The sequence below is a fragment of the Sorex araneus genome, chromosome X (assembly GCF_027595985.1).
Source record: "Sorex araneus isolate mSorAra2 chromosome X, mSorAra2.pri, whole genome shotgun sequence".
NCBI classification, from domain to species: Eukaryota; Metazoa; Chordata; class Mammalia; order Eulipotyphla; family Soricidae; genus Sorex; species Sorex araneus.
In genome coordinates this window covers 361329274-361356658 of record NC_073313.1, presented here as the reverse complement: position 1 = coordinate 361356658, position 27385 = coordinate 361329274, and the positions used below count along the sequence as shown (strand labels likewise).

General features: G+C 53.1%; 1 protein-coding gene across 1 annotated transcript; it reads left to right on the top strand.

Annotated features, from left to right (window-relative positions):
* GTF3C2 (general transcription factor IIIC subunit 2) lies at window positions 1–26358 on the top strand. The gene is made up of 19 exons (XM_004618936.2): window positions 1–173; window positions 11701–11971; window positions 13262–13583; window positions 14042–14324; window positions 17185–17279; window positions 17875–17952; window positions 18043–18141; window positions 19246–19473; window positions 19585–19696; window positions 19843–19951; window positions 20635–20660; window positions 20748–20877; window positions 23178–23322; window positions 23419–23580; window positions 23758–23845; window positions 24167–24295; window positions 24566–24718; window positions 24865–24972; window positions 25389–26358. The coding sequence occupies exons 2-19, from the start codon at window positions 11725–11727 to the stop codon at window positions 25605–25607; spliced, it is 2733 nt and encodes a 910-aa protein (XP_004618993.1). The 5' UTR covers window positions 1–173; window positions 11701–11724; the 3' UTR covers window positions 25608–26358.
* Window positions 26359–27385: the final 1027 nt, after the last annotated feature.

Below are 27385 nucleotides of genomic sequence, written 5' to 3'. Positions count from 1 at the left end.
AGTGTGCGGGAGGCCGCGGCGGGTCCCCAGGAGGGCGGCGCGGGGCGCAGCCGGAGCTCGGCTCGGGCGGGGGGCGCGGCGGAGCGGGCTCGCGGGCCGCTGTCGTCATCAGCCCGCGACCAGACGGGCGGCGCCATCTTCGAACTGGGACTTCCGGAAGGACTTGGGTGCGGGTGAGTGTGCCGCCGCGGGGCGTGCGGGGGGCACCGCCATCGCGCCCGCCCCTCCTCTTTCCGTCGCGGTGGCTCCGGGGGAGCCCGCTCGCGGCTCCGCGCCTCCCTCCCCGCTCGGCACCGCCTGCGGAAGCCGTCGCGCCCGCCACCTCCTGCCCCGCCGAGGCCCCCGAGCATCCCCTGTGTCCGCTGACCGCGGATCCTGCCCCCCCCCCCCCCGCCCCGCCGCCGCTGCCGCCCGCGCGCACGGACGAGGCCTCCCGACCCGGGCGCTGCTCACGCTGCGTCCCCCGCACGGGCCAGCCCGAGTCGTCCCCGGCCGGCCAAGTTCGGGGCTCGCGCGCGCCCCGGCGGGGAGTGGAAGGTGCGCGCGCGCTCAGGACCCTGGATGGGCAGGCCGGGTGGCAGCCCCCGAGCGGCTCGGGGTCCGTCTGCTCCTGCTGGGTGCCAGCCGGGGCCTCCGGGAGGCTCGCCTAACCCCGGGGGTTGTGCCCCGCGCGCTGCAACCCCATTGGCGCAGCCAAGGGCCAGTTATGTTTCCCTGCCTGGGCTTCTCATCCCTCGGCCATTGGGCTGTCTGCTGGGGAGGGCGGGGGTGGCGGCTTCACCCCACCCCTGGTGACTCGCTTTGTTAGAGGGCGGGCTGGGGCAACCGCACACTGTTGCTGGGACAAGTCTTTCGTTGACAGTGCACTGACGTTAGGCTTTCCTTGAAAGTTTAAGTGCTTCAGTCTCGATCAGCGCCATATAGATGAAATCATGGGTAACGTGGATCATAGGTTTATTTTTAATGGAAGTTATAAATAGAATCAGGCAAATAAAGTTGCTCATTTTTTTTTGGTACCACTAAATCATCACCGGTAAGGATGTGTATGGTAAGGGACACTTCCGGAAACGGGATATAGTATATTACACCAAACTCTTTAGGAACCAGGATACAGTGTATTAGACCAAAATGTTGACCTTTTATTTTCCCTTCTCGGTGCTGGTGATGGAAAGCGGGGCCTCTCGCTAGCCAGGCATCTAGCTCTCTCCCTCTAACCCCCTTTTAAAGTAACTCCTTGGAGCAACAATGTTACCTAATTTGTTTCATTTAAAGGGATTTCAAGCTGACCGTTTAAGATGCGGTACAGGTGTAAAAATGTGCAAGAGTACACATTTACAGGCTTTCCTTGTGCTCAAATTTTCTTTGTGGAAATGAAAATTAATCCCCACTCCCCATTCCCTGCTGCTGCCTCCTGTGAAAAGTGAAGGGGTATGTGAGTAGGGAGCCAGGGCCTCATACCTGCAAGATAAATGCCCTGCCACTGAGCTCTAGTCCCCACCAGATAAATGAATCCTTAAATGGGTTTTTGTACTTTGAGAAGTTGGTAATCCAAATGGACAGGGTAAGTTACTCCACTTACTGTGTACAGGGTTTGGAATACAGTTGTGAGTCAGGCAAGATCAGTATCAGACGAAAGATTCTGGAGAGATGGATGTGAATTAAGATGTATATTTCTTATGATAAGAAAATTTCAGATGGGTCAAAGGGCTACTTATATGTACTATCCCAAACTAGAAAATTGACAGCAGTTGGGGCAGGGAGAGGAATGCACATTGTTCTCTCCCTCCGTGTTCCTCACCTCCCTCCATCTCCCATGTCTCTTCTTTCTCTCTCTCTCTCTTTTTTTTTTTTTCTGTATGTGCAGGGATTTGAACCCAGGAACTCTTGCATTTGAACCATGTGTTCATACACTGAGCTACTTCACCATACCTTTTGAAGACACAAAGTAGCCATGAAGACTTAATTCGAAATGTAACAAGTTTAGCAAAAAACAGTACTAAATAAAAACTTTTGGGGGACTGCAGAGTGCCCTGGGTAGGATGTTTGCCTTGCACGTAACCCACCTGAGTTCAATCCCCCACACCCCATATCCCCTGAGACTCAAGAGAAGTAAGCCCTGAGCATAGTCTGGTGTGACTAAAAACAAAAAAAGCCAACATAAACTTATTAGCCACATCCAGTGGTGTTCAGGGTTTGCTCCTGGCTCTGCACATAGGGTCACTGCTGGCAGGGTTCTTGGGACCATATGGGTGCCGGGGATCAAATCCAGGTAAGTCGCATCCAAGGCAAGCACCCTACCGGCTGTACTCTCCAGCTCTTAGAAAGATTTTTTATTTTGTTGGTTTTTTTTGTTTGTTTGTTTTTGTTTATTTTTTTTTTGCTTTTTGGGTCACACCCAGCGATGCTCAGGGGTTACTCCTGGCTTTGCACTCAGGAATTGCTCCTGGCAGTGCTTGGGGGACCATATGGGATGCCGGGGATCGAACCCAGGTCGGCCGCGTGCAAGGCAAACGCCCTACCCGCTGTGCTATCGCTCCGGCCCCTAGAAAGATTTTTTAAACAGGTAGATACAGAGGGGAAAAAAACCTTTATCACAGATAACTTTACATATAGGTCAGTCAGCCTATTTGCCCTTTGGAAATATGGACAAATTACAGACACATGCATTTCATAAGAGATACGGCCAGTATATAAAAAGAAATTGCTAGCCTCAGTTACTGCAGGATGATGCAAATATATACGGTAGGAAGGAATGTTTGCACCCATCACATTAGCAAAAATTAAAGACTAGCAAGGGTGTGGTAACATGGGTACTGACCTGGGGCCTGGGAGATGGTTCGGGGCTGAGGGGTTCATCTCTTGTGTGTGTGACGCCCCAAGTTTGATCCCTGTCACTGCATGGCCTCCATGAACCAGCTGGCCCTGAGTACCTTCCCACACACTCACAAATGGGTATCGATAGAAAGTTAGGAATAGAATTTGGTTTTCCCCTGCTGAGTCATTTTATAGTATCACATTTTGAAATGAATAAACCCTTCATCCCAGCATAGTGATGCCACTTCAAAAAGAAAGTAACTTTTCCTTAATGAAGAGATAGTGCTAAAAGGTGAACAATAGCATTATGATCTATTCATAAAGCAGGAGATCTGAATGGATTGTGTTTCCAGCCAGTTGAGCTATCTCTCTGGCTGTGAAGCTTTTTACTGTTATAAATTGATGTGTCATTTTCCGTATATAACATTTGAGTATAACTAATCCATTAAAAAGTGGGATGTCCGGAGAAATGGTACAGTGGGTAAGGTGCTTGCCTTGCACGCGGGCCGACCCGGGTTCGATTCCCAGCATCCCATATGGTCCCCTGAGCACCACCAGGAGTGATTCCTGAGTGCAGAGCCAGGAGTAACCCCTGACCATTGCCAGGTGTTGCCCAGAGACAACAAAGTTGAGGGTGGGTGTGGCTTAGCAGGAAAGCTCAGACCTCACATGTGCTTTATCGTAAGAGGTAGAGGAGGTTCTTCAATCTGGAGCTTCATACATGTGATGTGTGTGCTCTACTGCTGGGCAAAATCCCTGAGAAAACGAAAACCGTGGTGTGGAGGGAGCCCCCTAGCAGTGCTCAGGAGGACTGGGGGCCACTCTTGGGGACACTGGGCCAGCCAGGCCCTAGAGTTGGTGCTGCTTAGGCTCTGTGGCACCGGGGACCCACCAGGCTACCTGGTGGGGAGGCGGGATGATGGGGGTTCATCAAGGCCGGAAGCTCACTGACACATTTGACTAGCTGTCCCCTCGGAGGGGGAAACTGCCCTGGAACCTACTGTAAGTGAACAATAGAAAGCAGCACCAGCTGTGGCTGCTGAAGCTACTACTGTCCCCGCCCCACACTCCGCATCATTTCAGTGGACAGTGTTGCCCACTAGAATTTTTTTCCTTTTGGTCTTTGGGCATGCCCAGCAGTGCCCCAGGGCACTTCTGGCTCTGTGCTCGGGAGTCACTCCTAGCATGCTCAGGAGACCGTGTGGTATGCTGGGGTCGAAGGGCCCTACCCTGCCTGCCTGCTGTACTTAGTGTTCTGGCCCTCAATCTAGAATTTTAATTTCTCCAGGCTGCTGGGACAAAATAACAAAAAGAAAGTTCATAATATTTACAATAGAAAATCTCGGGTAGGTGGGATATGGCCGACAAGGGAGAACTTGGTTGTCAGTGGATAAGCCTTATTGAGGCCATGGTGCTCGCTGAGCACTGGAGCTACAGTGATGAGAGTGGGATGCTTGAGCGATTTTAAAGGACGTGCTAGTGCAGTAGCTATGGTTTAGCTCTCCTGGGCTCAGAGGAACAAGAGTCTTATATGGCGTGGAGACAGACTGTTGGTCTAGACGTGGCATTGAGAGGAATTGAGAAGACAAAAGATCCTAGCGTGTGCCCTGTGATCAGTGGCACGAGGGAACCCTCTCCGCGTGGTTCAGGACCTGGGAGCAGAGGCCCGTCACTTCCTGGTCAGAGCAGAGGCGGCTGTGGGCTCTTCACCCAGGCTGTGGCTTCTCAGTTCAGTAGGTGGCTCATCCTGGCAGGGGAGAGCTGTGTGGTCCTGGAGTCAGCACCTGTCCTCCGTCTTCCCAGTTTGACAGACGCTTGTTCCTAAACTCTCATTCATTAGGTCTCAGAATTTCCCCCTGGCCAGATTTGCAAATGCTACTGTTGCTGTTTTCTTTCTTTTTGTTTTGTTTAGATTTTGAGCCACACCTGGCGGGTGTTCAGGGCTGACTTTTGGCTCTGTGCTCAGGGATCCCTCCTGGCCAGAGTTGGGAAAGCACACCGGGTGCTGGGGATTGAACCTGAGTCAGCTATGTGCAAGGCAAGCGCCCTGCCTGCTGTACTATTGCTCTGGCCTCCAGCTGCTACCGTTTAGAGGTCATACTTTGATGTCACTCATTAAATACCCTGTAATAAATACCTCTTAACCTGAACTGGCTAGGGAGAAATAGAACCTTGAGTTCCCTATAGAGGTGGCTATGTTATTCCCATCTTCTCTGTTGTCAATTTAATTTGTCTGTCATTAGTAGTTCTTGGGCCAGGAATGTGACTCAGTGTACAACTTAGGCCTTGCATGTATGAGATCCTGGTCTCCCCCACCCAAAATTAACATTACAAAACTTCTCTTTTTATTTTTAGTTATTTTTAAAAATATATTTTGCTTTTTTGGGTCACACCTGGTGATGCTCAGGGGTTACTCCTGGCTCTGCACTCAGGAATTATTCCTGGCGGTGCTTGGGGGACCAACTGGGATGCTGGGGATTGAACCAGGTTGGTCGCATGCAAGGCAAACGCCCTACCCGCTGTACTATCACACCGGTCCCTCTCTTCTTTTATTTTTAAGATTTGTGTTTCGGATGACTGTGGATGCCTGATGGATTCGTGCTCGGGTATAGCAGTGCTGGGGGCCACGAGGGCCACTTCAGAAGTGCTGGGGGCTCCCTGAGTAATGCCTGGCTGGTCTCTGGAGGCCGTGTGAGGCCAGAGACTGAACTCTGGACCTTGTGCTCAAACCTTTCAGCTGTCACCTGGCCCTGCATTCTTTTGTTTTAGATAGCTCTCAAAAGCATGAAAAGTTTGGCTTTTTACGAAACACACCACCTTTTATCACGTGTATGTGTGGGTGTGGGGGGGTGCCAGGACCCCAGGGTGGCACACATTCAAGGCATGCCTTCTGCCACTGTGCTCCAGCCCCCAGCCTCTATTTTCAGTCCTTTCTCTTGGGGCTGGGAAAATAGTACAGGAGTTAAGGCACTTGTCTTGCATGCAGTGATCCTTGTCATTGCATATTGTCCCTGAGCCCCTCCAGGCGTGATCCCTGAACACAGTCAGGAGTAAGCCCCGAGCACTGCTGGGTCTGACCTCCAGGCCAAAACAAAACCATCTTTTATTGTGTGGTCTTAAAAAAACAACAACAACAACACTTTTTGGCTCCCAAAACTCTTTCTTACTGGTTTTTGGGACTGGAGCGATAGCACAGTAGTTGGGCTTTCGCCTTTCACGAGGCCCACCCGAGTTTGATTCCTCCGCCCCTCTTGGAGAGCCCGGCAAGCTACCAAGAGTATCGAGCCCGAGCGGCAGAGCCTGGCAAGCTACCCGTGCGTATTGGATATGCCAAAAACAGTAACAATAAGTCTCTCAATGAGAGACGTTACTGGTGCCTGCTCAAACAAATCGATGAGCAATGGGATGACAGTGACAGTGACTGGTTTTTGGGCCACACCTGGTGGTGCTTTGTGGACCATATGCGGTGCCGGGTTGACTTGGGTTGACTGCATTCAGGGCAAGGGCCTTTGGTGCTGTCCTATCTCTTGGACCTCTCCTGAGACTTGGTGAGAATTTTCAATCCCCATTTGAACTTGTCCGTCAGACTCTGGCTTTAATGGAGTGGCGTGTAAGAGAGCAGCTCCTTACTTACCATCATGTGTTGTTGATTTGTTTTTCTCATTGTTGCTAAAAGGAAAATATATAAAATACTATTCAAGTTCCTGTTGTCTTGTGTTTCGCTACATTAAATTGTTGAATGACATTAACCTACATTTTTTAATTTATCAAACTTTGAGGCAGAATTGAGATACTTCTTGGTCTGAATCGACTACATTCAGGATATTGGCCTATGGTATGGCCCTTTAAGTTTTTTAAGTTTGGGCTACTTTATAGTTGAAATTTTCATGGTTTCTTAAACTCAGGATAAAGGCTTATTGCAATCTTTGCATGCCATAGAAAGTTCTTTATTTTGATTTGTCTTTCAGCTAACTAAATTAGGTCAGTTAGGTCTTCAAGTGGATTTTCTTCAAAGTAAGGGTGCCCAAGCCTTTTAATTCATAGAAGCATGTATATTGAGAATGGCATTGTGGTTTCCAAAAGATTTTTGACAGTCTGGGCCTCACAAATGCAAGGCGGGAGCTCTGTATGCTGAGCCAGTTCTAAGGCCTGATGCTTTTAGTGGTTTTTTTATATTTTCTGGCATCAAATGTTTCTGACAGCTCTAAGACCGATGATTTTTTTTTTGTTTTTATTTTTATTTTGGGCACACCCAGCAATGCCCAGGGCTTCCTTCCAGCCCTGTGCTCAGGAATGACCTGGGGGAGACGGGGGTCAGATGGGGACTGGAGAGGGCTCTGGGGATGAGCCTGGATTGTCTGCCATGTGCAAGGCAGACTCCCTGATCTGATATTTTTTTCATGAGAATTTTAATATTTTTACTCAGTGTGTCTAATCTTGATGATTTGTTACTGGTTTTTATCTCTTCACACAAGCCCTATCCACAGACAGGTCTTTTCTTTTAGAAAAGCATTCCTGGGGCTGGAGCAATAGCACAGCGGGTAGGGTGTTTGTCTTGCACGTGGCCAACCCGGGTTCAATTCCCAGCATTCCATATGGTCCCCCGAGCACCGTCAGGAGTAATTCCTGAGTGCAAGAGCCAGGAGTAACCCCTGTGCATCGCCGGGTGTGACCCAAAAAACAAACAAAAAAAAAAGAAAAGCATTCCTATTTTATTTCAGGAAATTTTCCTCTGTTAAATAAAGAAGTGTTTTCTGGTTCCATTTTTCATTTCTTTAAAAGCATCAATTCTTCCTATTTTCTCCTTTCTCTGCAGGTGGGAGGATGGATTTTTTTTTTTTCTTTTTGGGTCACACCTGGCGATGCACAGGGGTTACTCCTGTCTCTGCACTCAGGAATCACCCCTGGCCATGCTCAGGGGACCATGAGGGGATGGATTTTTAGCAATGCTCGGGGCCTCTGCCCCACTCCGTGTGGGATTGAACCTGGGTCTCCCGCAGGCAAAGCTCATGCCCAGCCCTTTCCTTGGACGGCTGACCCTGGGCACCAGTTCTGGTTTTTGGTTTTGTGCCACATCCAGCAGTGCTCAGGATTTACTCCAGGCTTTGTGTTCAGGGGCCGCTCCTGGGAGGGCTCAGGCCACAGACGTGGGGCCCGGGATGGAACCAGGATCTGACTTGGCGAGGCAGGAGCTTCACTTCCATATTGTCTCTGCAGCCTGTATTGTTCTTTATTCATTTTCTTTCCTTTAGGCTGCCAGCTTAGTCTCTTCCTTGCTGGCATCTTATCTTTTTTTGAGTCCTGTTTCTTGAATTTTGCGAATGCTGGTGGTGCTTTGGGTTTTTTGCTTTTGTTTATATTTTAGTGTAGAAAAATTTGGTTGGGGGGGTGCTGAATAGTTTAGCAGATCAGGCGTTTGCCTGACATGTGGCCAACTCAGGTTCAATCCCTGGCATCTCATGTGGCCCCCTGAGCCCCTCCAGTGCAGATCCCTGAGTGCAGATCCAGGAGTGACCCCTGAATATCACCAGGTGAGGCCCAAAAACAGACAAAAAAAGATTTGATTGTGCATTTTCTTTTATTTTCTGGAGAAGTTTTTTGCAATTATGTTTTTTGCATTTGATTTCTTTTTCTGTAGTATGTAAGCATAGGCCCATTTGTATCCTTTTTGTTTAAGATTTTTTTTTTAAATTTATTTATTTTTAATTAGAGAATCACCGTGAGGGTACAGTTACAGATTTATACACTTTTGTACTTTTGTGCTTATACTTCCCTCATACAAAGTTCGGGAACCCATCCCTTCACCAGTGCCCATTCTCCACCACCCGTAAACCCAGCGTCCCTCCCACCCTCCCCAATCCCATCTCCCCCCCACCCCACCCTGCCACTGTGGCAGGGCATTCCCTTCTGTTCTCTCTCTCTATTTAGCTTCTACGGCCCGCAATAAAGGTGTTGAGGGGCCACTGTGCTCAGTCTCTAGCCCTCATTCAGCCCGCAACTCCCTTCCCCCGCATGGCCTTCGACTACATTATAGTTGGTGATCGCTTCTCTGAGTTGCCCTTTCCCCAGAACGTGAGGCCAGCCTCGAAGCCATGGAGTCAACCTCCTGGTACTTATTTCTACAGTTCTTGGGTGTTAGTCTCCCACTCTGTTATTCTATATACCATAGATGAGTGCAATCTTTCTATATCTGTCTCTCTCTTTCTGACTCATTTTTTGTTTAAGATTTTTAATGGAGTACTTTTGTCGGGACTGGAGCGATAGCACAGTGGGTAGGGCGTTTGCCTTGCACGTGGCCGTCCCAGGTTCGATTTCTCCGTCTCTCTCAGAGAGCCTGGCAAGCTACTGAGCATATGCCGCCCACATGGCAGAGCCTGGCAAGCTCCCCGTGGCGTATTCGATATGCCAAAAACAGTAACAAGTCTCACAGTGGAGACATTCCTGGTGCCCACTTGAGCAAATTGATGAACAACGGGACGATAGTGCTACAGTGCTACTTTTGTCAGGACTTGTTATTTATCAAAAAGCAATGTAGCTGGAGTCTTACTGGTGGAGATTTACTATTGAGATACTGATTATCAAATTGTATTCTTAGTACCTAGTTGTTGTGGTTTATAATCTGCTCAGACTCTTGCTTCTTCAAGAGAGACAGTTGGCTCTTTACTAGTTTTGGCATATGAATATGCCACGGGGAGCTTGCCAGGCTCTCTCATGCGGGCAAGAAACTCTCAGTAGCTTGCCAAGTTCTCCGAGAGGGAGAACTAGGCTATAAGATGTCTTGGTTTTATAGTCTCTGGATATTGGCCGTTGATGGGATTACAAGGGCGCCGGGGCAGTTTGTGGGTGTGACCGCCTAGCTACTGGAAAATGGGGGATCTGGGCGGAAGAGGCCCAGTCCCGATCTGAGCAGGCTTGGAGATCTCAGCCCCGGGTCCTGCACACCTGGGTTCCTCTGCCGGTTCCTTCATGCGTGAGGCTCCTCCGAACATGTAGAGAGGGGCCTTGAGCATAGCTGTGGCTGGGTTCCAGAGGTCTTCGGCTGCTGGGGCTCTGCTGGGGCAGGGAGGGAAACTCAACCCACCCCCTCTGAAGGGCCCCGGTGAAGACAGCCAGGTGTGCGAGGGTTGGGGGGGGCAAGAGATTCTGCGTTGCTCTCTTCCAGGAGCTGGTTTTATAGTCTCTGGTTTATAATCTGCTCAGACTCTTGCTTCTTCAAGAGAGACAGTTAAGAACCTTCATTTGTAGGATGTTACACTGTGTTTGTGCAGTTCCCCGCAGAGGCTGATGAGTTGGTTCCCCTGTTTGGTTTGGAGTCCATTCCCAGCAGTGCTCAGGGGACCCTGCGGTGCCAGAGGCTGCAGGTGGGGCTTGGAGTGTGAGAGTCTAGGCTGCAGCCTTCTGAGATATCTGCCTAACCCCCTCATGGCGGGGCCTCGAGGTGGGAGAGTTCCCCCCTGGAGTCGGGGCTATCGGAAGTCTCTGTTTGGGGTTTAATGACTATTGTTTTGTTTATCTGTTGGTTTTTTGTTTGAAGGCCACATCCTGCAGTGCTCAGACTTGGTCCCGACCCTGCTCCCAGGGATCTCTCCTGGCAAGCTCAGGGGGTCAATTGGGGCACCAGGGATTGAACCCAGTTTGGCCGCATGCAGGGCAAGTGCCCTACCCACTGTGTTGTCATACCAGCCCTTCGTCATGGTTGTAGCTGATTTTCTGGGGTGGAAGAGAATAAAGATCTCTGTGCTTTCTTTAGTGAGGAAAGTGTTTCCGTGGAACTGTCTCCGCGTCCCCACCTCTCCCGGCCAGATAAAGGTTGATGTTGAGGCTCTCCGGCTCTTACTTAATTTTAAATAAGTCCCATCAGTGGCCCATTTACAGAAAAGGATGTTAGTGCTCCTCCAGGCAGTCAGCTTCCATCAGTTTGGTTTGCATCTTCCAGTAGTAAATGATCTGGGTAACTCCTGGCTCTGTGCTCTTGTGGCTCCTGGTGGTGCCTGGGAGACCGTGTGGTGCCGAAGATCAAACTGGAACCTGGTCCAGAGCCTGGCGCCAACCCCGAGCTTCCTCGGCCCAGGGCAGCTCCTTGGACGGTTATAAGAACCCGTCGGCTTCTGAGGTTCATAGTATTGCTTTGGTTTACTTCTTTCTTTCACCAACCCGTCCCTTTTTTTTAAGGGAGGTGATCTATTTCACTAGATTGTTTGTCTACTGCTATAGCTTTACAACAATTTTATAGGGCTGGAGAGATTGTACAAGAGTTAAGAGTTTGCCTTACTCGCGGCTAACCTGAGTTCAATTCCTCCGTCCCTCTCGGAGAGCCCGGCAAGCTAGCCGTGGCATATTCAATATGCCAAAAACAGTAACAAGAAGTCCCACCATGGAGACGTTACTGGTGCCCGCTCGAGCAAATCAGACAACAGGAGGACAGTGCTAAGTTAAATAAATTAGGACTGGGTATGTAACTCAGCAGTAGTAGGCTTGTAATAAGTGTAGTCGGGGCTGGAATGATAGTACAGCCGGTAGGGTGTTTTCTTGCACGCAGCTGACTCTGATTCGGACCCCAGCACCCCACATGGTCCCTTGAGCTGGCCAGAAGTAAACCCTGAACACCTCCGGATGAGGCGCATAAACAAAAAATAAGTATTTTAGTATTTGCTCATCGTCATTCGCACTTGCCTATGAATCCCATGCTTTGTCTGTGTTCCCTGTCGACTCCAGTTCCCGGAGTCAGGCCGCCCCGTGGAAGCTGCGCCGTGGCCAGGCTGGTGCAGGAGCGGGCAGGAGGCGGAGGCTCTGGGCTGGGGGAGAGCGAGGGGAGCACAGGCCGGAAAGCGGGAGCCTCGGCCAGCAGCCTTTGCCCGCTACTCATCCGTATGTCTCTGTGTGCAGGGGCAGCCATTTTAGGGGGTGCTGATGGATGCCTGCGGGGTCGGCTATGTTGCCCTGGGGGAGGCCGGCCCCGTGGGGACCGTGACTGTGGTAGACTCTCCGGGACCAGAGGCGCTCAGCCCGCTGGATGTCGAGGCCCCTTCAGAAACCACCAATGCGGAGGCGTCCATAGCGATGTCTTTCGCGCCCCCTGGGCCCGGATTTGAGGATTCTCTCGAGGAGAGGAGGCTCCCCACAGAGCTGGAAGGCCTGTCCAGGCTGGACGAGCCAGGTACGTACCGCGGCCTTTCGTCCTCCTGCCTCCCTGTGCGTCTACTGGAGGGCAGCTCGTCTCTCTCAGCGCTCTCTCTCTCGCCGCTTCCCCTACCCCGGGGAGGCTGACGGCGCTGGGCAGGCGAAGGAAGGAACGAGGGCCAGGCTGGTCAGTATCCATTGCAGTTTATTCCAATCTCCTCTCCATTCTCCTCCGATTCTCCTTCTTCTCTCTCTGGGACCCCCAGCCCATCCTTACAGCCTAGGTTATATAGATACCACGTAGGGTGGGGATACAAAGGTGGGTTGAACATTAACCAATCAACAAAGAGAGGTGAGGCCACTCCCCCAGGAGATTAACTCAGGGACAAAATCTCATCTAAGGAGATCACTCCAGATTACTAGGAGGGCAGGATTCCATTCAGGGTGTTTCGCTTCCTTCTTTCCTCAGCTAGGAGTCCACTTAAATAGTTGTAGCAAATTTACTTCTAACATTTCTAGCAATGTCATTCTGTATGGGCACAGTAAGAGATATATCCAGCTTATAGTTTGGTTCTTCCTGAGGACATTCACTATATATTCCAGACCACAGTCCTCAGGCCCGGTTAGTCTCCCTAACCCCAGCAGGGTCTTTATCCAGTTACTTCTTTTGGGTCTTGACAGTGTTTGTCCATGACTGTGCTCTTGACTTATAGTTAATTATTGTGGCACTTTGGCCTGGCTCATTTCGATGCCAGGGTAGCTCACAGCTTGCCGTGGGTCCATTATCTCCCTCATTGGGACCCTGCTTTTGGGGTGCTAGGCAACTAGAGGCAACTGAGGCTTAAGTCAAGAAAGTAGATGTCTAGGAGTGAATATTAACAGAGTCAATTAACTCCCAAGTTATAAAAGCATAATATTAACTGTCTTCCTGTGTCCATACAAAAAGAACATTGCTTTAAAGTAAACTATGTGAAAGATGGGGAAAAACAATATTTAACTTAAAATACAAGTTTAGTGTCCTTAGAAGGATCTGACCTTACAAGTTAATAGAATCTGGTTAGGGGAAAAAAGGTGATTAACTGGTAGGGGAGGAGAGCACAGAGAAGAGGTTACAGATAAACAAAGGAATGGAGCAACTCCAGAGCGCTTAAGCTGAGCTTCCTGTGGCGAGGGAGGAAGGACACACCATGTTATCCTAAAATGTTTAGAGCGATGCTCCAACACCTCCCCGTGCTGAGAAGGACGCGAGCAGGCTGAGCTCACAGGAGCTGACGGACAGAGGTTTGAGTGCCGGTCCCATCTCACAGACCCACATTCTTCTCTACAGATCTTCCTTCAGAGATGGCGAAGGTCTCCAAGCCTCGGGCCACAAAGCCTGGCCGGAAGCGAGGCGGCAGGACTCGGAGAGGCCCCAAGAGGTCCCAGCAGCCTGTCCCTCCCCCGGCCCCTCTGGTTCCTGGCCTCTTAGACCAGTCCAGCCCTCTGCCCGCCCCCATGCCCAAGAAACGCGCCAGAAAGGCCAAGGGGGACATGCTCCTGCTGAAGCTGTCGAAAGACCTAGAGCAGCCGGAGTCTCCACTTCCTAAGCGGCCCCCCGAGGACTTTGAGACCCCCCCTGGGGAACGACCCCGCCGAAGGGCTGCCCAAGTGTAAGGATTGTGGGGCACGGCTTGGTGGAGGGGGGATGGGGGAAAGGCTGGGGGATTGAGGCATCAGGTAAGCGGGGCGGGGCCTGGGTCTGGGTGCCACCTTCCAGCTCCTGCCTCGGCTGCTCGGCTGCTCGGCTCGCTGCTCCCCCTGTCTGAGAGGTTTCCCGCCGGCCTCCTCCCCACTCCCGCTGCTCGGCGTGTCCTTCCATTCTTTCCCTTGGCCCTGCTGGGCCCTCGGCTCTGGGAGAGTGGACACGCTTTGGACTTGGTGTCCGAGGACCTCCCTCATAAGTTATCTGATGCTCCTTGGCCAGGTCACTTCCATGCCTGGATTTCTGTTGCTCGATGTGCCCGAGGGGAGGGGAACGCATCGCTGCCTCGGTGCGCCCAGAGTCGGCCAGGTGTCTGGAGCGGGCCCCACGAGTGTCCGAGAGGCTCTGACTCTGCCCGTCCCACAGGGCGCTTCTGTATCTTCAGGAACTGGCTGAAGAGCTCTCGACCACCCTGCCCGCCCCCGTGGCCTGTCCCGAGAATGCCAAGGCGAGCAGCCCCACCAAGCGGAGCAGAGGCCGGCCGCAGGCAGCCTGTGCCGGGGGAGACGAGGCCACCGCCACGCAGGATGAGGACTTCGTCCTCCAGGTGGAGGCTGAAGACGAAGAGGAGAGCGAGGTGCCCAGTGAAAACTCCTCCGACCCCGAGCCCACGGTGTCCCGAAGCACCCACCGAGGATCCTCCTCCGGGGTAACCAGGGGTCAGGAAAGGGGGGGAGGGTCAGAAGGGCCACAAGGGGGTCAGCAGGCAGCCCTGGTGTGTGTGGTGTTGGTGAAGAGAGGCAGGGGAAAGGGACAGGCCAGCTGGCCGCGGGTCCCGGGCTCATTCATTCCTATGCCGAGTGTCATCCTGTGTTAGGGAACAGACAGGGGCCGGCCAGAGGTGTGGGCGCTGCCCCGCATGCTCCCACCTCCAGTTCCTTCTGCAGCCTCACGTGCTCATGGAGCACCGCCAGGATGAGCCCTGAGCAATCCCAAGAAAGAAAAGAGGAAAGAAAGGAAAACAGACGGGCTCAAGAGAGCACAGAGTGGAGGGTACTTGCCTGCACGCAGCCGATTTGGTTTCAATCCCTGGCACCCATGTGATCCTCTGAGCACAACCACGATCAATTTCTGAGTGCAGAGCTAAGAGTCAGAGTCACCCCTGAGCACTGCCATCTGTGCTCCAAACCTCCCCTCAAGAAAAAAAAAAAAAAAGCGGAAAGCAATAGCCCTGCCTTGCTGGGGGACACTGCAGTGCTGGGTATCGCCAGGCTGGCTGCATGCACGGCTTGTGTCTTAGCCCCGTACTATCTTATTTTCACCCTTAAGGTAAATATTTTGATGCAACATTTTTTTTACTCTTTAGAGATTTATTTATGAGTCTCTGAAGCAAGGTTTATAGTAGAGCTTACATGATGGCAATGGAGTTGGTTCGTGGGGGTGACTGCCAGTGCTTCCAGGAGTATTGGGAAGTGGGGAGAGGTAGCCCACCCCAGCTCTGAGAAAGCCTGAAGATTTCAGTCACAAAACCCGCATACCTGAACTTTTAGCAGATTGCGGGTAGGGCGGCCGACTTCGATTCTTCTGTCCCTCTTGGAGAGCCCGGCAAGCTACCAAGAGTATCCCACCCGCACGGCAGAGCCTGGCAAGCTACCCATGGCATATTTGTTATGCCAAAAACAGTAACAACAAGTCTCACAATGGAGACGTTACTGGTGCCCGCTCAAGCAAATCGATGGACAACGGGATGACAGTGCTACAGTGACAGTGCTGTATCTTGTTGAGGTCTGTCCTGAGACGGTGGAGTCAGGCCGGGGGTATGGTGGCGATTTTGGATTGTGGAAACAAGCGGCTGCTGGGGGCTCTGCTTGGGCAGGCACAGGCCAACCCAAACCCCCGACCCCCCAATTTACCGCAGTCTGTTCAGCCATGCACAGGTCCGAGATTAGTTGTGCCTTTTGATCTCTTTTGAGATTTATTTATGGGTCTCTGAAATAAGGCCAATAAGTGAGCTTGTATAGCGGAGCCGGATGTGGTTTGTGGGTGTGGCTCCCACATACCTAAATTTTGGCCATTTAGTTTCTTGGTGAACTTGGTCCCAAGTTGTTGGGGTCCAGTCAAAAGCACAGCAGTAATTTTGGGGTATCAGGAAGCCTGAAGGCACCATCAGGCTGATGCACTTGCCCTGCAGGTACAGGTTGACCTGCTGGCAGCAACATACCCCCTTGACGCAACATTTTCAAAAGCTAAAATGATTACAGCAAATCTGTTGTGAACAAAAATACCTACATTTTTAGGTTCAGAGTTGCATAGTGAAGGCCTGGGTACAATCCCTGGCACCACATGGTCCCCTGAGTACTGCTGGGAGCAGCCCCTGAGTATAGAGCCTCTGGGTTTCAACCCAAAACAAGAACAATGTCTATTTTTTAAAAGTTTATTACTTTGTTGGTTTTTGGTCACACCCAACTGTGCTCTGGAATAACTCTTGGCCCTTCACTCAGCAATTACTCTTGGCAATGTTTTTGAGCCATATGGGATGCCAGGGATCGAACCCATGTCAGCCACACACAAGGCAAGCGCCTTATCCACTGTATTATCACTCTGGCCCCCCAATCTCCACATTTTAAATTAAGACAGGACCGGTATGACTTTTCTTCTTGCCTTAGGCTCTAACATGGCTCACCATTGCCTTGGTAAGAATCTAAGATATTTTTTTTTTTTTTTTTTTGCTTTTTGGGTCACACCCAGCGATGCTCAGGGGTCACTCCTGGCTCTGCACTCAGGAATTACTCCTGGCCATGCTCAGGGGACCATATGGGATGCTGGGAATCGAACCTGGGTCAGCCTTGTACAAGGCAAACGCCCTACCCGCTGTGCTATCACTCCAGTCCCAGAATCTAAGACTTGTAGAGAAGTTGAAACTGGACCAGTCTCCATTTATGGAGCTGTCTGTGTAAGTGGTCATCTAAACCCAGGACATAGGAGCAGACGACCAAGAATATTGAGTTGAGTGCTGAGAAGAAAAAGGGACTCTGGGGGACGGAATTATCAGTCACACTGCTCAGAGGAAGGGAGAGCCTGCGAAGGGATATTAGGTGACAAGAAGAAGGAGCATCCACAGTTCAGGAGTTTCGAGAAGCAGAAGGGAGTCCCCTGAGTCAGAGGCCATGGGGGTATCAGGGAAGAGGCCCAGGAAGTAGGTGACAGGCTTTTCAGTTTCAATGCAGGAGCAAAAGGCACAGAAGTTACCGTCAGGGTTCAAATAGAAGACTTTGCAGCTAAAGATTCAGAGGGGGCATCGTGCCAAGGACAGCCCAGCAGGGCCAGAGACATAGTACAGGAGGGAAGGTGCTCACTCGCTCGGTTCCTGGCACCACAGGGGCCCCTGAATACTGCCAGGGGTGGTCCTTGAGCACAGTACCTGGAGTAAGTCCTGAGTACCACTGGGTATGGCCCCAAGACTGAAAACAGAAAGGAAGAAAAAGTGGGAAGCCGAGAAGGCTGTGCCCTGGCGGGTCTGTTCGGCTTCTAGGCTTCTAATAACCTCCTTCTCCCCGTCTGCTCCTCAGAAGCAGAAGCCGCACTGCCGGGGCGTGGCCCCCAACGGCTTGCCGAACCACATCATGGCTCCGGTTTGGAAATGTCTCCATCTCACCAAAGACCTGTGAGGCTGGGAACAGGGCCTGGGGCGACCGGGGGTTGGGGGGCACTGAGAACCCTCCATGCGTGTGGCCCTGGGAAGGAGGAAGGCACCCGGAAGGCAGAAAGTGATGCTGTTCCATGGCATGGTGCCACAGCGGTGCTGGCCTCAGGCGCCCTCTGTTTAAGCTCATGAGAATGAGAGCGGGCTGGGGAGAGTACAGGGGGTCAGGCGCTTGCCTTGCAGCCCTTATGGTCCTTCCCCAAGCGCCACCAGCAGTGAGTCCTGATTGCAGAGCCAGGAGTACTCCTGAGCATCACTGGGTGTGACCCCAAACAAAGATTTAAGAAAAACAAAAAGATTTAGGAGCTGGAGAGAGGGTTCAAAGGGCTGGAGCCAGGCTTGACATGCTAGAGCCTCGGATAAGCACAGCTTGGGAGTGGTCGGAGCAACAAAATGACAAGACCAAGCTGGCATCCAAGTTACACTGGTCCCCTTTGAAGTGTTGTCTCGAGTATTGGGCAGCACAGATGGAAACTCGCGCCCCTAGTCCCTGAGAGCGTCTGCACGGCACTGCACGAGCGTTTCGCGCTCACGAGGGCTGCTTCTGTTCCTCTAGCCGAGAGCAGAAGCATTCCTACTGGGAGTTTGCAGAATGGATCCCTTTAGCCTGGAAGTGGCACTTACTGTCTGAACTGTAAGTCGAGAGAGGGCTCTGAAGGGAGGCTGGCAGCGCCCTGGCCCAGTGAACCCGCCTCCGATCCAAGCTCTTCTTTCCCTTCGCCAGCGAGGCGGCTCCCTACCTCCCCCAGGAGGAGAAGTCGCCGCTGTTCTCTGTCCAGCGCGAAGGGCTTCCCGAGGACGGCACCCTCTACCGGATAAACAGGTGACGCTGCGTCTCTGCCGCCTGCCTTGGGATTGGCGGAGGCAGAGAGAGGAGAAATGGGTGTTTCGAGAGACGGGCAGATTAGCCTTGTCCTTCCCCGGTGCTGGCCCCTGTGGTCCGCAGGGCGGGAACGCCTTCCGGTCTGCAGGGCCAGGGGCATGGTGACTGGAGATGGGCCCGGGCAGCCTGGTCCAGAATTCCCCCAGCCCCGCAGGTCTGGAGGAGGCGCGACAGGGCTGAGGACCGTGGCCCCCGGGCTCTCCTGAGGGTCTGGCCCTTGCTTAGGCCACTCCTGACAAGCTCAGGTCGTGCTGCCCCTCTGTCCTTGTTACCTTTTTCTCATTTCTAGATAGTGCGTTAGAGCAGTGTAAGGATCAGCAGAGTTGGACCCTGGGGGAAGGTAAAGGGATATCGCACATACGGAGACGCATACCTCCTCCCCACCCCCGCCGCTCAGCACCCCGGGCACTGCACGGCAGTTCACGATCCCGGGACCCACATTGTCACATAAAGGCCATGGTCTACTTTGGGGGTCACCCTTGGTGGTGTACATGCCGTTAAGTCCAGACAGACATACAGTGACATGTGTCTACCACTGGAGTGTCACACAGAGTGGCGTCATTGCCCTGAAAACGCTCTGCTTCTTTCCTTCCATCCCCACCCCCACTCTCCTGACCCCTCTCTGTAGTTCCACCTTCTCTAGGCTTCACACAGTTGGGGTCAGTGGGCTGCCATGGCTGCCTTACACGCGCTGGGTTCCTCCAGGCCTTGTCAGGACTGAAAAACTCATTTGGTTCTCAGACTGGATAGCCGTGGATAGCGTCTGTGGATAGCGTCCCTGGCCTGGACACGCCCCTTCTGTGGATAGCTGTCCCTGGCCTGGACACGCCCCTTCTGTGGATAGCGTCCCTGGCCTGGACACGCCCCTTCTGTGGATAGCGTCCCTGGCCTGGACACGCCCCTTCTGTGGATAGCTGTCCCTGGCCTGGACACGCCCCGTCTGTGGATAGCTGCCCCTGGCCTGGATACCCCCTGTTTGTCCGTTGCCCTGCTCACACTCTCTCTGCCTTCGAGTTCTTCATGCCACGGTTGTCTTGTCTCTAGATTCAGCTCCATCACGGCACACCCCGAGCGCTGGGATCTGTCCTTCTTCACGGGGGGCCCGCTCTGGGCGCTGGACTGGTGCCCGGTGCCGGAGGGGGCCGTCGCCTCGCAGTATGTGGCCCTTTTCTCCAGCCCCGACATGAATGAGACGCACCCTCTGAGCCAGCTGCATTCCGGCCCTGGGCTGCTTCAGTTCTGGGGCCTGGGGACCCTGCAGCAAGAGAGCTGGTGAGGTGGGGCGGGGACACTGGCCGGGCGGGGGAGGGGGAGGGGGAGGCGGCGCGGGTGGAGGATGGGGCGCCGTTTCTCCCCCCCATTCTCCCGTGTGCTCCTTCTCAGCGCTGGCAACAGGGCCCACTTCGTCTATGGGATTGCTTGTGACCACGGCTGCATCTGGGACCTCAAGTTCTGCCCCAGTGGGGCCTGGGAGCTCCCGAGCACCCCTCGGAAGGTACCTCCCGTTGACTGTGGGTGTCCCCGGGGCCAGGACCAAGAGCCCCGGCTACTTGTGAATTGAGGAAGGAGCTGGGAGCGTGGCTTTGCCCAGCGCCTCCAGGGTTCTGAGGGGCCCAGCCCGGCTCTGGTCTCGCCCTCCAGGCTCCGCTTCTGCCCCGTCTGGGTCTCCTGGCTCTTGCCTGCTCCGACGGGAAGGTGCTGCTCTTCAGTCTCCCGCACCCCGAGGCCCTGCTGGCTCTGCAGCCTCCAGGTGAGAAGCGCAGCTAGGTGGGGGCGGGGCCCGCCCGCTCCCCTGACACTCTCCGCTCTGACATCACGTTTTGTTCTTGCAAGTCTCCTCTGCAGGCCCACGGCCCCCTCTTCCTGCTCCCCTGACACCCCACTCCCGGCCCGCCCCCTCACTGCTCTGGGCTACTGTCTCGTGTCCTCCTGCTGAAGGCTTAGGCACCCGAGGGGCCCTCTTCCTGGCCCCCCTGTTCTTGCCTGCGCAGAAGCACATAGATTGTCTTGTTGGAGGAAGACTCTTGTTCTAGGAGGAAACAGGGAGGGAGGGAGGCGCGGGCGGGGCCCTGGGCTGATGGAGGAAAGGTGGCTGTCGCCACAGCTCTGGGAAGGCTGGTGGCTGGCCAGCAGGTGGGGGCAGAGGAAGGTTGAGCTTGTTGTACTGGGGAGTAGAAATAGTGCATGTCAATGTGCGAATATGAGTGTTAGCCAGAAGGGAGAGAAAAATATGGACCATGCAGGCGAAGGGAAGGGTGTGCCAGTAAGCAGAGGAGAGAGCAGTGGCGGGACGGACGTACCCATTGGCGGGATGGCATCACTCCTGGGACAGGTTTCTGGAGGGGGCTGAGAGTCAGGGTGGGCAGAGCAAGGGCAGAATCCCGCGGGCCGTAGCCTCATCAGGAGCCCGGACCTCTGTTCTCTTCCCCACAGATGCCATGAAGCCCGCCATCTATAAGGTGAGTGAGGAGCCTGCCTCGGTGCGGCCCAGCCCGCCCCCCCCCCCCCGCCTGTTGTCCCCCTAACCCTGCCTCTTGTCGCTGCAGGTACAGTGTGTGGCCACCCTCCAGGTGGGTTCCATGCAAGCCACAGACCCCTCTGAGTGTGGGCAGTGCCTTAGCCTGGCCTGGATGCCCACCCGGCCCCATCACCACCTCGCGGCTGGATACTACAACGGTAAGGAACCAGCCGAGCACAGGGAGCCAGTGCTCCCGGAACCTCTGATGCTCGCCTCTTGGTGGTTGTCTTTGGGGGTGGGTTGGCTGCTTGGTTTTGAATCTGGGCATGATGCAGAGATAAATATTCAAGCAGTGTAGGAAGGAAGAAGAAAAAGGCCGCTAGAGTTGTTTTCTACTCAGAAAAATTAAAAGCCGTCTATAGCCCTTCCCCCGTAATCACGCCCGATCTTGCCTGCTCTTGGAAGCTAACAGCTAAAGTACTAGCCTGGTTAGTACTTGGGTGGGAGAAAACTCAGAGCAGATGAGCATCTCATGGCGTTCACTGTAGATCGAGTTACCGAAGAGAGTGGCAGGGGCCAGGGAGGTGACTCAGGGGCTGAAGCATCAGCCTGGGGGTGTCACCCCTCAGCGTAGCATCGGCTGCTGGAGCCCTGACGGCCCCCCGCACTGCTGGAGAGGCACAGCAGTGCGAACAGGAGGAGTGGAGGGCATGGGGGAGCAGTCTGTGACAGTGGGACCTGACTCTCGAAGCAGTGCTCTGTTGTTCCTGTTGTTTGTGGACAACTCTCAGGGACTGTTCCCTGCTTGCTGCTCAGGGGTATCACCCTCCGGGGACAGACTGGGGCTCCTGCGAGCATACTATGAACCCCACCTCTTTCTTCTGTTTGGGAGGCTCCCAAGCAGTGCTCCCGGTCCCAGGGGTTTCTCCTGACCACCTTGGGCCAAGTAGTCTTGATAGTTCAATAATAATCCCAGCAATATTGGTGGTCCCTGGGCCACCACCAGCAATGCTCAGGGGGTCACGTGGTCCTGGAGATTGAACTCGGGTCTTTGCTCACACAAGGAAATGGGCCCTGGCCCATGAACTATCTCCCTGACTCGCATGTAAGCATTTTCTTTTAGTGTGGGTGGGGCGGCTTTCAGACTCTCCTTGGCAGTACTCAGGGGCTGTTCCTGGCTCTGTGCTCAGGGATCACTTCTAGTGGTTCTTGGCGCTTGGGGGACCATGTGCGGTGCCAGGGATTAAACTGGGGTCGGCTGCATGCTAGGCAAGCGCCTTACCTACTGTACTATTACTCCAACCCCCTAAAGATACTTCCTTTTCTTCTGGATTTTGGGTTCCACTAGCTGTGCTTTGGCCTTGCGCTGGGCTCTGAGCTGAGGGATCACTCCTGGTGGGGCTCAGGAACCATGTGTGGTGCCGGGGATAGGAGCCAGGGTAGCCTTAGCCGAGACAGGCATCTTCCTATACTCTGTCTCCAGTGCTCAAGATACTTTTTTGTTTGTTTGTTTGTTTGTTTTTGGGTCACACCTGGCAATGCACAGGGGTTACTCCTGGCTCTGCACTCAGGAATTACTCCTGGCGGTGCTCAGGGGACCGCCCAGCATCATGGGATGCTGGGATTCGAACCCGGGTCGGCCGCATGCAAGGCAAATGCCCTACCCGCTATGCTATCACTCCAGCCCCTCAAGATACTTTTAAAAGGGAAAATAAATTGGGAAGGAAAATAAAATTGGTAAATAAGAGCAAGTGGTTCAAACATGATGGGTTATTTTCAGGTTAGTTGTGTTCTTAGGTACTGTGCTAGGAAGAAAACAGATCCACGCTCTTCCTGACATCCCCGTTCAACTGGGTTTCTGTGGGGGAGGGGATTCCTACATTGTCATGGTGTGGAATATTTGATGCTGTTTTGCTCTTAGTTCTCCAATGACTGCATCATAGTTTGCTTCGGTTTGGAGCCACAGCCTGTGGTGCTCAGTGCTTACTCCTGGCTCTGCATTCAGGGATCACTCCTGACGGGGCTCAGAGGACCCTATGGGGTGCCGGGGATCAGACCTGACTCAGCCATGTGCAAGATAGATGCGCTACCTGCTGTCTATCGCTCCGGCCTCTGCATCATAATCCTTTGTTGACATGATTGCCTGTCTCCACCTCCATGGCCAAATTATATTGCCTACTTTTACTTTTATTTGGGGGAGCCATATTCTTTTATTTTTGTTTTTGGGCCATATCTGGTAAGCCTTACTCCTGACTCCGTGCTCAGGGACAACCCCTGGTGGTGCCAGGGATCAAATCCCTGAAAAGAGCGATTACTTGTTGATGAGAATTAGAGCTAAAATGTCAGGGTAAGTCTTGATATCATGGCGGGAATGTTCTCTCGAGCTACTCATAAGCCCTGTTCCCATCCTCTGGTCAGATCCGAGGGTGGAAGACAAAGACAGGAACCCAGAGGAAGAGACTAGAGCACAGAGGAAAGAATCTGCTTTTAATAACAACACATTCTGTCCCTGTCTCAGGCATGGTGGTTTTCTGGAACCTTCCCACTAACTCGCCCCTGCAGCGGATCCGGCTGTCCGACGGCTCCTTGAAGCTCTACCCCTTCCAGTGCATCCTCGCGCACGACCAGGCCGTGCGCACCCTTCAGTGGTGCAAAGCAAACAGGTATGGCAGGGACCGACGCGGAGGGGAGTCTGCGGCCAGCCGGAGGCTCTCTCAGGCCCCTTTCAGTGCCATCTGTCCCCTCTCCTCCTTCCACAGCCATTTCCTAGTCTCTGCGGGGAGTGACCGGAAAATCAAATTCTGGGACCTTCGACGACCTTATGAGCCCATAAACTCTATCAAGCGATTCTTGAGTACAGAGCTGGCCTGGCTGCTCCCCTACAATGGTGTCACCGTGGCTCAGGACAACTGCTATGCCTCGTACGGCAGGATGGCGAGCGGAGGAGCCCGGGCACAGGCCCACGGGCTGGGGGCATAGAGTGTCGGGCTGTTGTGAGGAGAGGGGGCGGAGGATCCTGTTATTGAGGTAGTGCGGAGTCTAGGAGGAGTGAGAGGAACCTTAGGAAGGGCGGATTTGACCTTTTCTTTCTCTTACAGTTTCGGACTCTGTGGGATTCACTACATTGATGCTGGTTATCTTGGCTTCAAGGCCTACTTCACTGCCCCTCGAAAAGGCACCGTCTGGGTGAGCCTCCCTTCCCTCATTCCCAGGAAATGACTCCCTCTCCCTCCTGGTGTTGGGCAGGGAGAAGCAGTTGTTCTGAGCACAGGGACAGATGGTTGTGTGATCCCTGTTGTGAGGGACATGTGTGTCTGGTGTCTCTGTCATCCTAAGACTCTACAGCTCTCTGTGTGTGTGAGTGAGTGTGTGTGTGTGTGTGTGTGTGTGTGTGTGTGTGTGTGTGTCTTTGGTGGTTTATACATGCAAGAGTCAGTAACTGTTGCCAGCTCACAGACTGAATGTGAGTGAGTGAATGAATTAATTAATTCTGTCTTTTCCTATTAGAGTCTTTCCGGATCTGACTGGCTGGGGACAGTTGCCGCAGGAGATATTTCCGGGGAGCTCATTGCAGCCATATTGCCTGATATGGCCCTGAACCCAATAAATGTCAAGCGACCTGCAGAACGAAGATTTGTATGTATATGAATCTCTAATGGCAGCTGTTGGGTCCTGAGCCACGTGGCCTCCCAGATTAGGATTGTAACTGAGTAGGAGCGTAGAAATTAGTTTGAGGTATCTCAGCCCTAGTGTTTAATCCCTGAGTCTTGGCATCTACATAATCTTCCTAGCCTGCGTATCTGCGTATGTGTTTAAACACACGCCCTTCCTCCATGCAAAAGGTAGTTTTCTCTCTGCGTCTTGTCTTTGGTGGTGTAGAGTCTGATCATCTCGTCTCCTTTCCAGCCTGTTTATAAAGCGGACCTGATGCCTTACCAGGACAGGCATGAGGATGAAGACCACTCGGCCTCCACCGGGGCCCCCAACCCTCCTCCCAAGGCGAGAACCTACGCTGAAACCGTGAACCACCACTACTTGCTCTTTCAGGATACAGACTTGGTAAATTGAGGCCAGGAGAATGGGTGTGGCATTAGAAAACCCTAGAAAACGTCCGTCCGTCTCCATGGTACCGGAGAGCTCGTCGGGCGTTCCCAAAGATTCCAGATTAAGAGGCTGCTCCCCCCTCTCTCGCGACCCCTCCCCAGGGCTCCTTCCACGACCTGCTCCGTCGGGAGCCCATACTGCGCATGCAGGAGGGAGAGGGGCACGCCCAGCTCTGCCTGGACAGGCTGCAGCTGGAGGCTGTTCACAAGGTAAGCGCTGTCTGGTCCCCATTCCCCCCGGGTCTGCTCCGGCCAGGCGGCCTCATCCCTGAGCCTGGCGTCTTAAACTGGCTGTGACCCCCTCTGGGGTCGTGTAAGTAGATGTGGGGTTGCCAAAATAGAAAAAAGAATTTGTTGAAAATAAAAATTTCTTTATGACTTGTTATCAGTAAGTGTTTGATCTGTATATCTGTTTTATACACTTGTGTACCCGGGATCACGTAGTAATTCCTCCATCTGAAAAGGTGTTGTGAGTGGGGAAAGTTTTAAGAAGCGACTTAAAGCTTTCCAGAGCTCACTCGCCGCTGCCCGTTCCCGCCTCTTCCCCGCCACGGCCCTGTCCTGCCCCGGCAGCGTGGCCTCTGCTAGTTCACCGACCGTGAGCCTCTCTTGTTTGCTCTCCACAGGTACGTTTCAGCCCCAACCTGGACTCCTACGGCTGGCTGGTGTCAGGGGGCCAGTCAGGGCTGGTTCGGATCCATTTTGTCCGTGGACTCACCTCCCCGCTGGGTCACCGGATGCAGCTTGAGAGCCGGGCTCACTTCAGCGCTATGTTCCAGCCGTCCTCCCCGGCGACAGCGCCTGACTTCCCCCCCGCCAGCCATCGCCTTCTGCCTAGTCCTTAGTCAGGCCCACACGGGACCCTCGGGATGAGTCGGCCGAGAAACAGCCATAGGAAGGGCCTGCCTGGACAGTGCTGCCAGCCCGGACCTTAGCCCTGCCTCCCCGGGACTCCTTAGCCCCCTCTCGCCCACAGACTGATCGCCACAGCCTCCTGCAGGCAGAGGGCTCTCCCTCCATCTCCCAGGCTCCTGCGAAATCCTCAGGCCTGCCGCAGGCCTGGGAGCGGAATTGCTCATATTGAGCACCTTGTGAAGTAGCACAGCGAAGTAAAGGTACTGGGTGTTTCCAGCCACACGACTGGGTGTTTGGAGAACTGGAAATGGTGTCTGCGTGAAGGCGCCTCTCTGACCCCAGGATCCACGATTCCGGCCTCCCCAGACTTCCTTTTTCTAGTTGCCCACACACAGGCCCGTGGCGAGGGGTTTGTCATCCATTGGACAGAAGCAGCGTCCTCAGCCAAGGGACACCACAGACACCCTAGCCGTCCATCAGTGGCCCAGACCTTACTTGCTCCTGCTTCCGAACTGTGCGGTCACTGGCCAGCTGACCCTACTTGAATAGTTCTAGACAGTCATGTTTCAAAACTTCCTTTGTATCAAGTCAGAGTATACCTCTATAAATTTTACCATGGGTGTTGTTAGCAAACCTAGTCATTCTTGTGATTGCCCTTTTAAGTATTTAACAATAGCTATCATGTGTTTCCCAAGTTTTCTGTAGATTAAACATCTTCAGTTACTTAACTATTCTCTCACCCCATGATTTTTGATGTTTCAAGATAATGTCACATTGTGGCTTAACTGTGTTAGCTACTTTGTTTCACTCTAGGAGGGGTTTGGGCAGCACAGGAAGGCACTGTAATGCCTGGTCTTGTTGGAGTTCTCTTCAGGGTGCCCCGGTGAAGCCTGCTAAGCAAACTCATGTGGCACAAAACACATGAGAAACAGGCAGACCACAGCATGGAATGGATAGAACCATCTGGACTGGGGGGAGGGGCCTCCCTAGAACTATGCCCTCTGGCATTCTAGACTGATTGGGCAAATACCTAGCAACCACCGCCTGCCTCTTTAGAATATGGGGATTGATCACACATCAGAAACTCTTTATGAACAAAGGAACTGAGGGTTGGGAGCCTAGCACTGCAGTAGCAGACTGGTCTCGCATGGCTGAGGCTCTGCCATTCATGGCACCTCAAATAAGAGGGATGGGAGCCACAGTACAGAGAGTAGGGTACTTATCTTGCACATGGCTGACTCGGGTTGGATCCCCAGCACCCCATATGGTCCCCCAGGTACGCCAGGAGTGATTCCTGAGTGCAGAGCACCACCAGGTGTGGCCCCCAGACCACACACACACACACACACACACACACACACACACACACACAACCTTACTCTTTCTCCTTTGTGCTCCCATCAGGGAAGGAAGAAAAAACTATAACTAGAAAGCACTTGCTCTATTTCAGATACTTGGTATATGTTGATCCAGTGAGGTCCTCTGCCAAAGTTGACAAGGTAAAAGATTCTGAACAAGGCCTGAGAGTATAGGAGGTGAGGGACTTGCCTTGCAAGTGGCCACTTCAGCTGCAAGTCTGGTTCAATTCCCAGCATCGCATATGGTGCCCACGCACTACCAGGAATCACTGTAGAGCACAGAGCCAGGAGAAGCCCCTGAGCACTGGGTGAGGGAGTGCCCCCTCCTCTCCAGCAAATAAAATAATGTCACATAACTATTAAGTGATGGTTTGGGATTTAGACCTAAACAGTACAACTTTGATACCTGC

What these genes read in the sequence shown, in the direction of transcription:
- GTF3C2 (XM_004618936.2), top strand. Translation starts at nt 11,725, where the DNA reads ATGGATGCCTGCGGGGTCGGCTATGTTGCCCTGGGGGAGGCCGGCCCC. An exon ending in CGCGGCTGGATACTACAACG is followed by an intron (nt 20,878 to 23,177) that starts GTAAGGAACCAG and finishes TCCCTGTCTCAG; the next exon opens with GCATGGTGGTTTTCTGGAAC. An exon ending in CAGGACAACTGCTATGCCTC is followed by an intron (nt 23,581 to 23,757) that starts GTACGGCAGGAT and finishes TTTCTCTTACAG; the next exon opens with TTTCGGACTCTGTGGGATTC.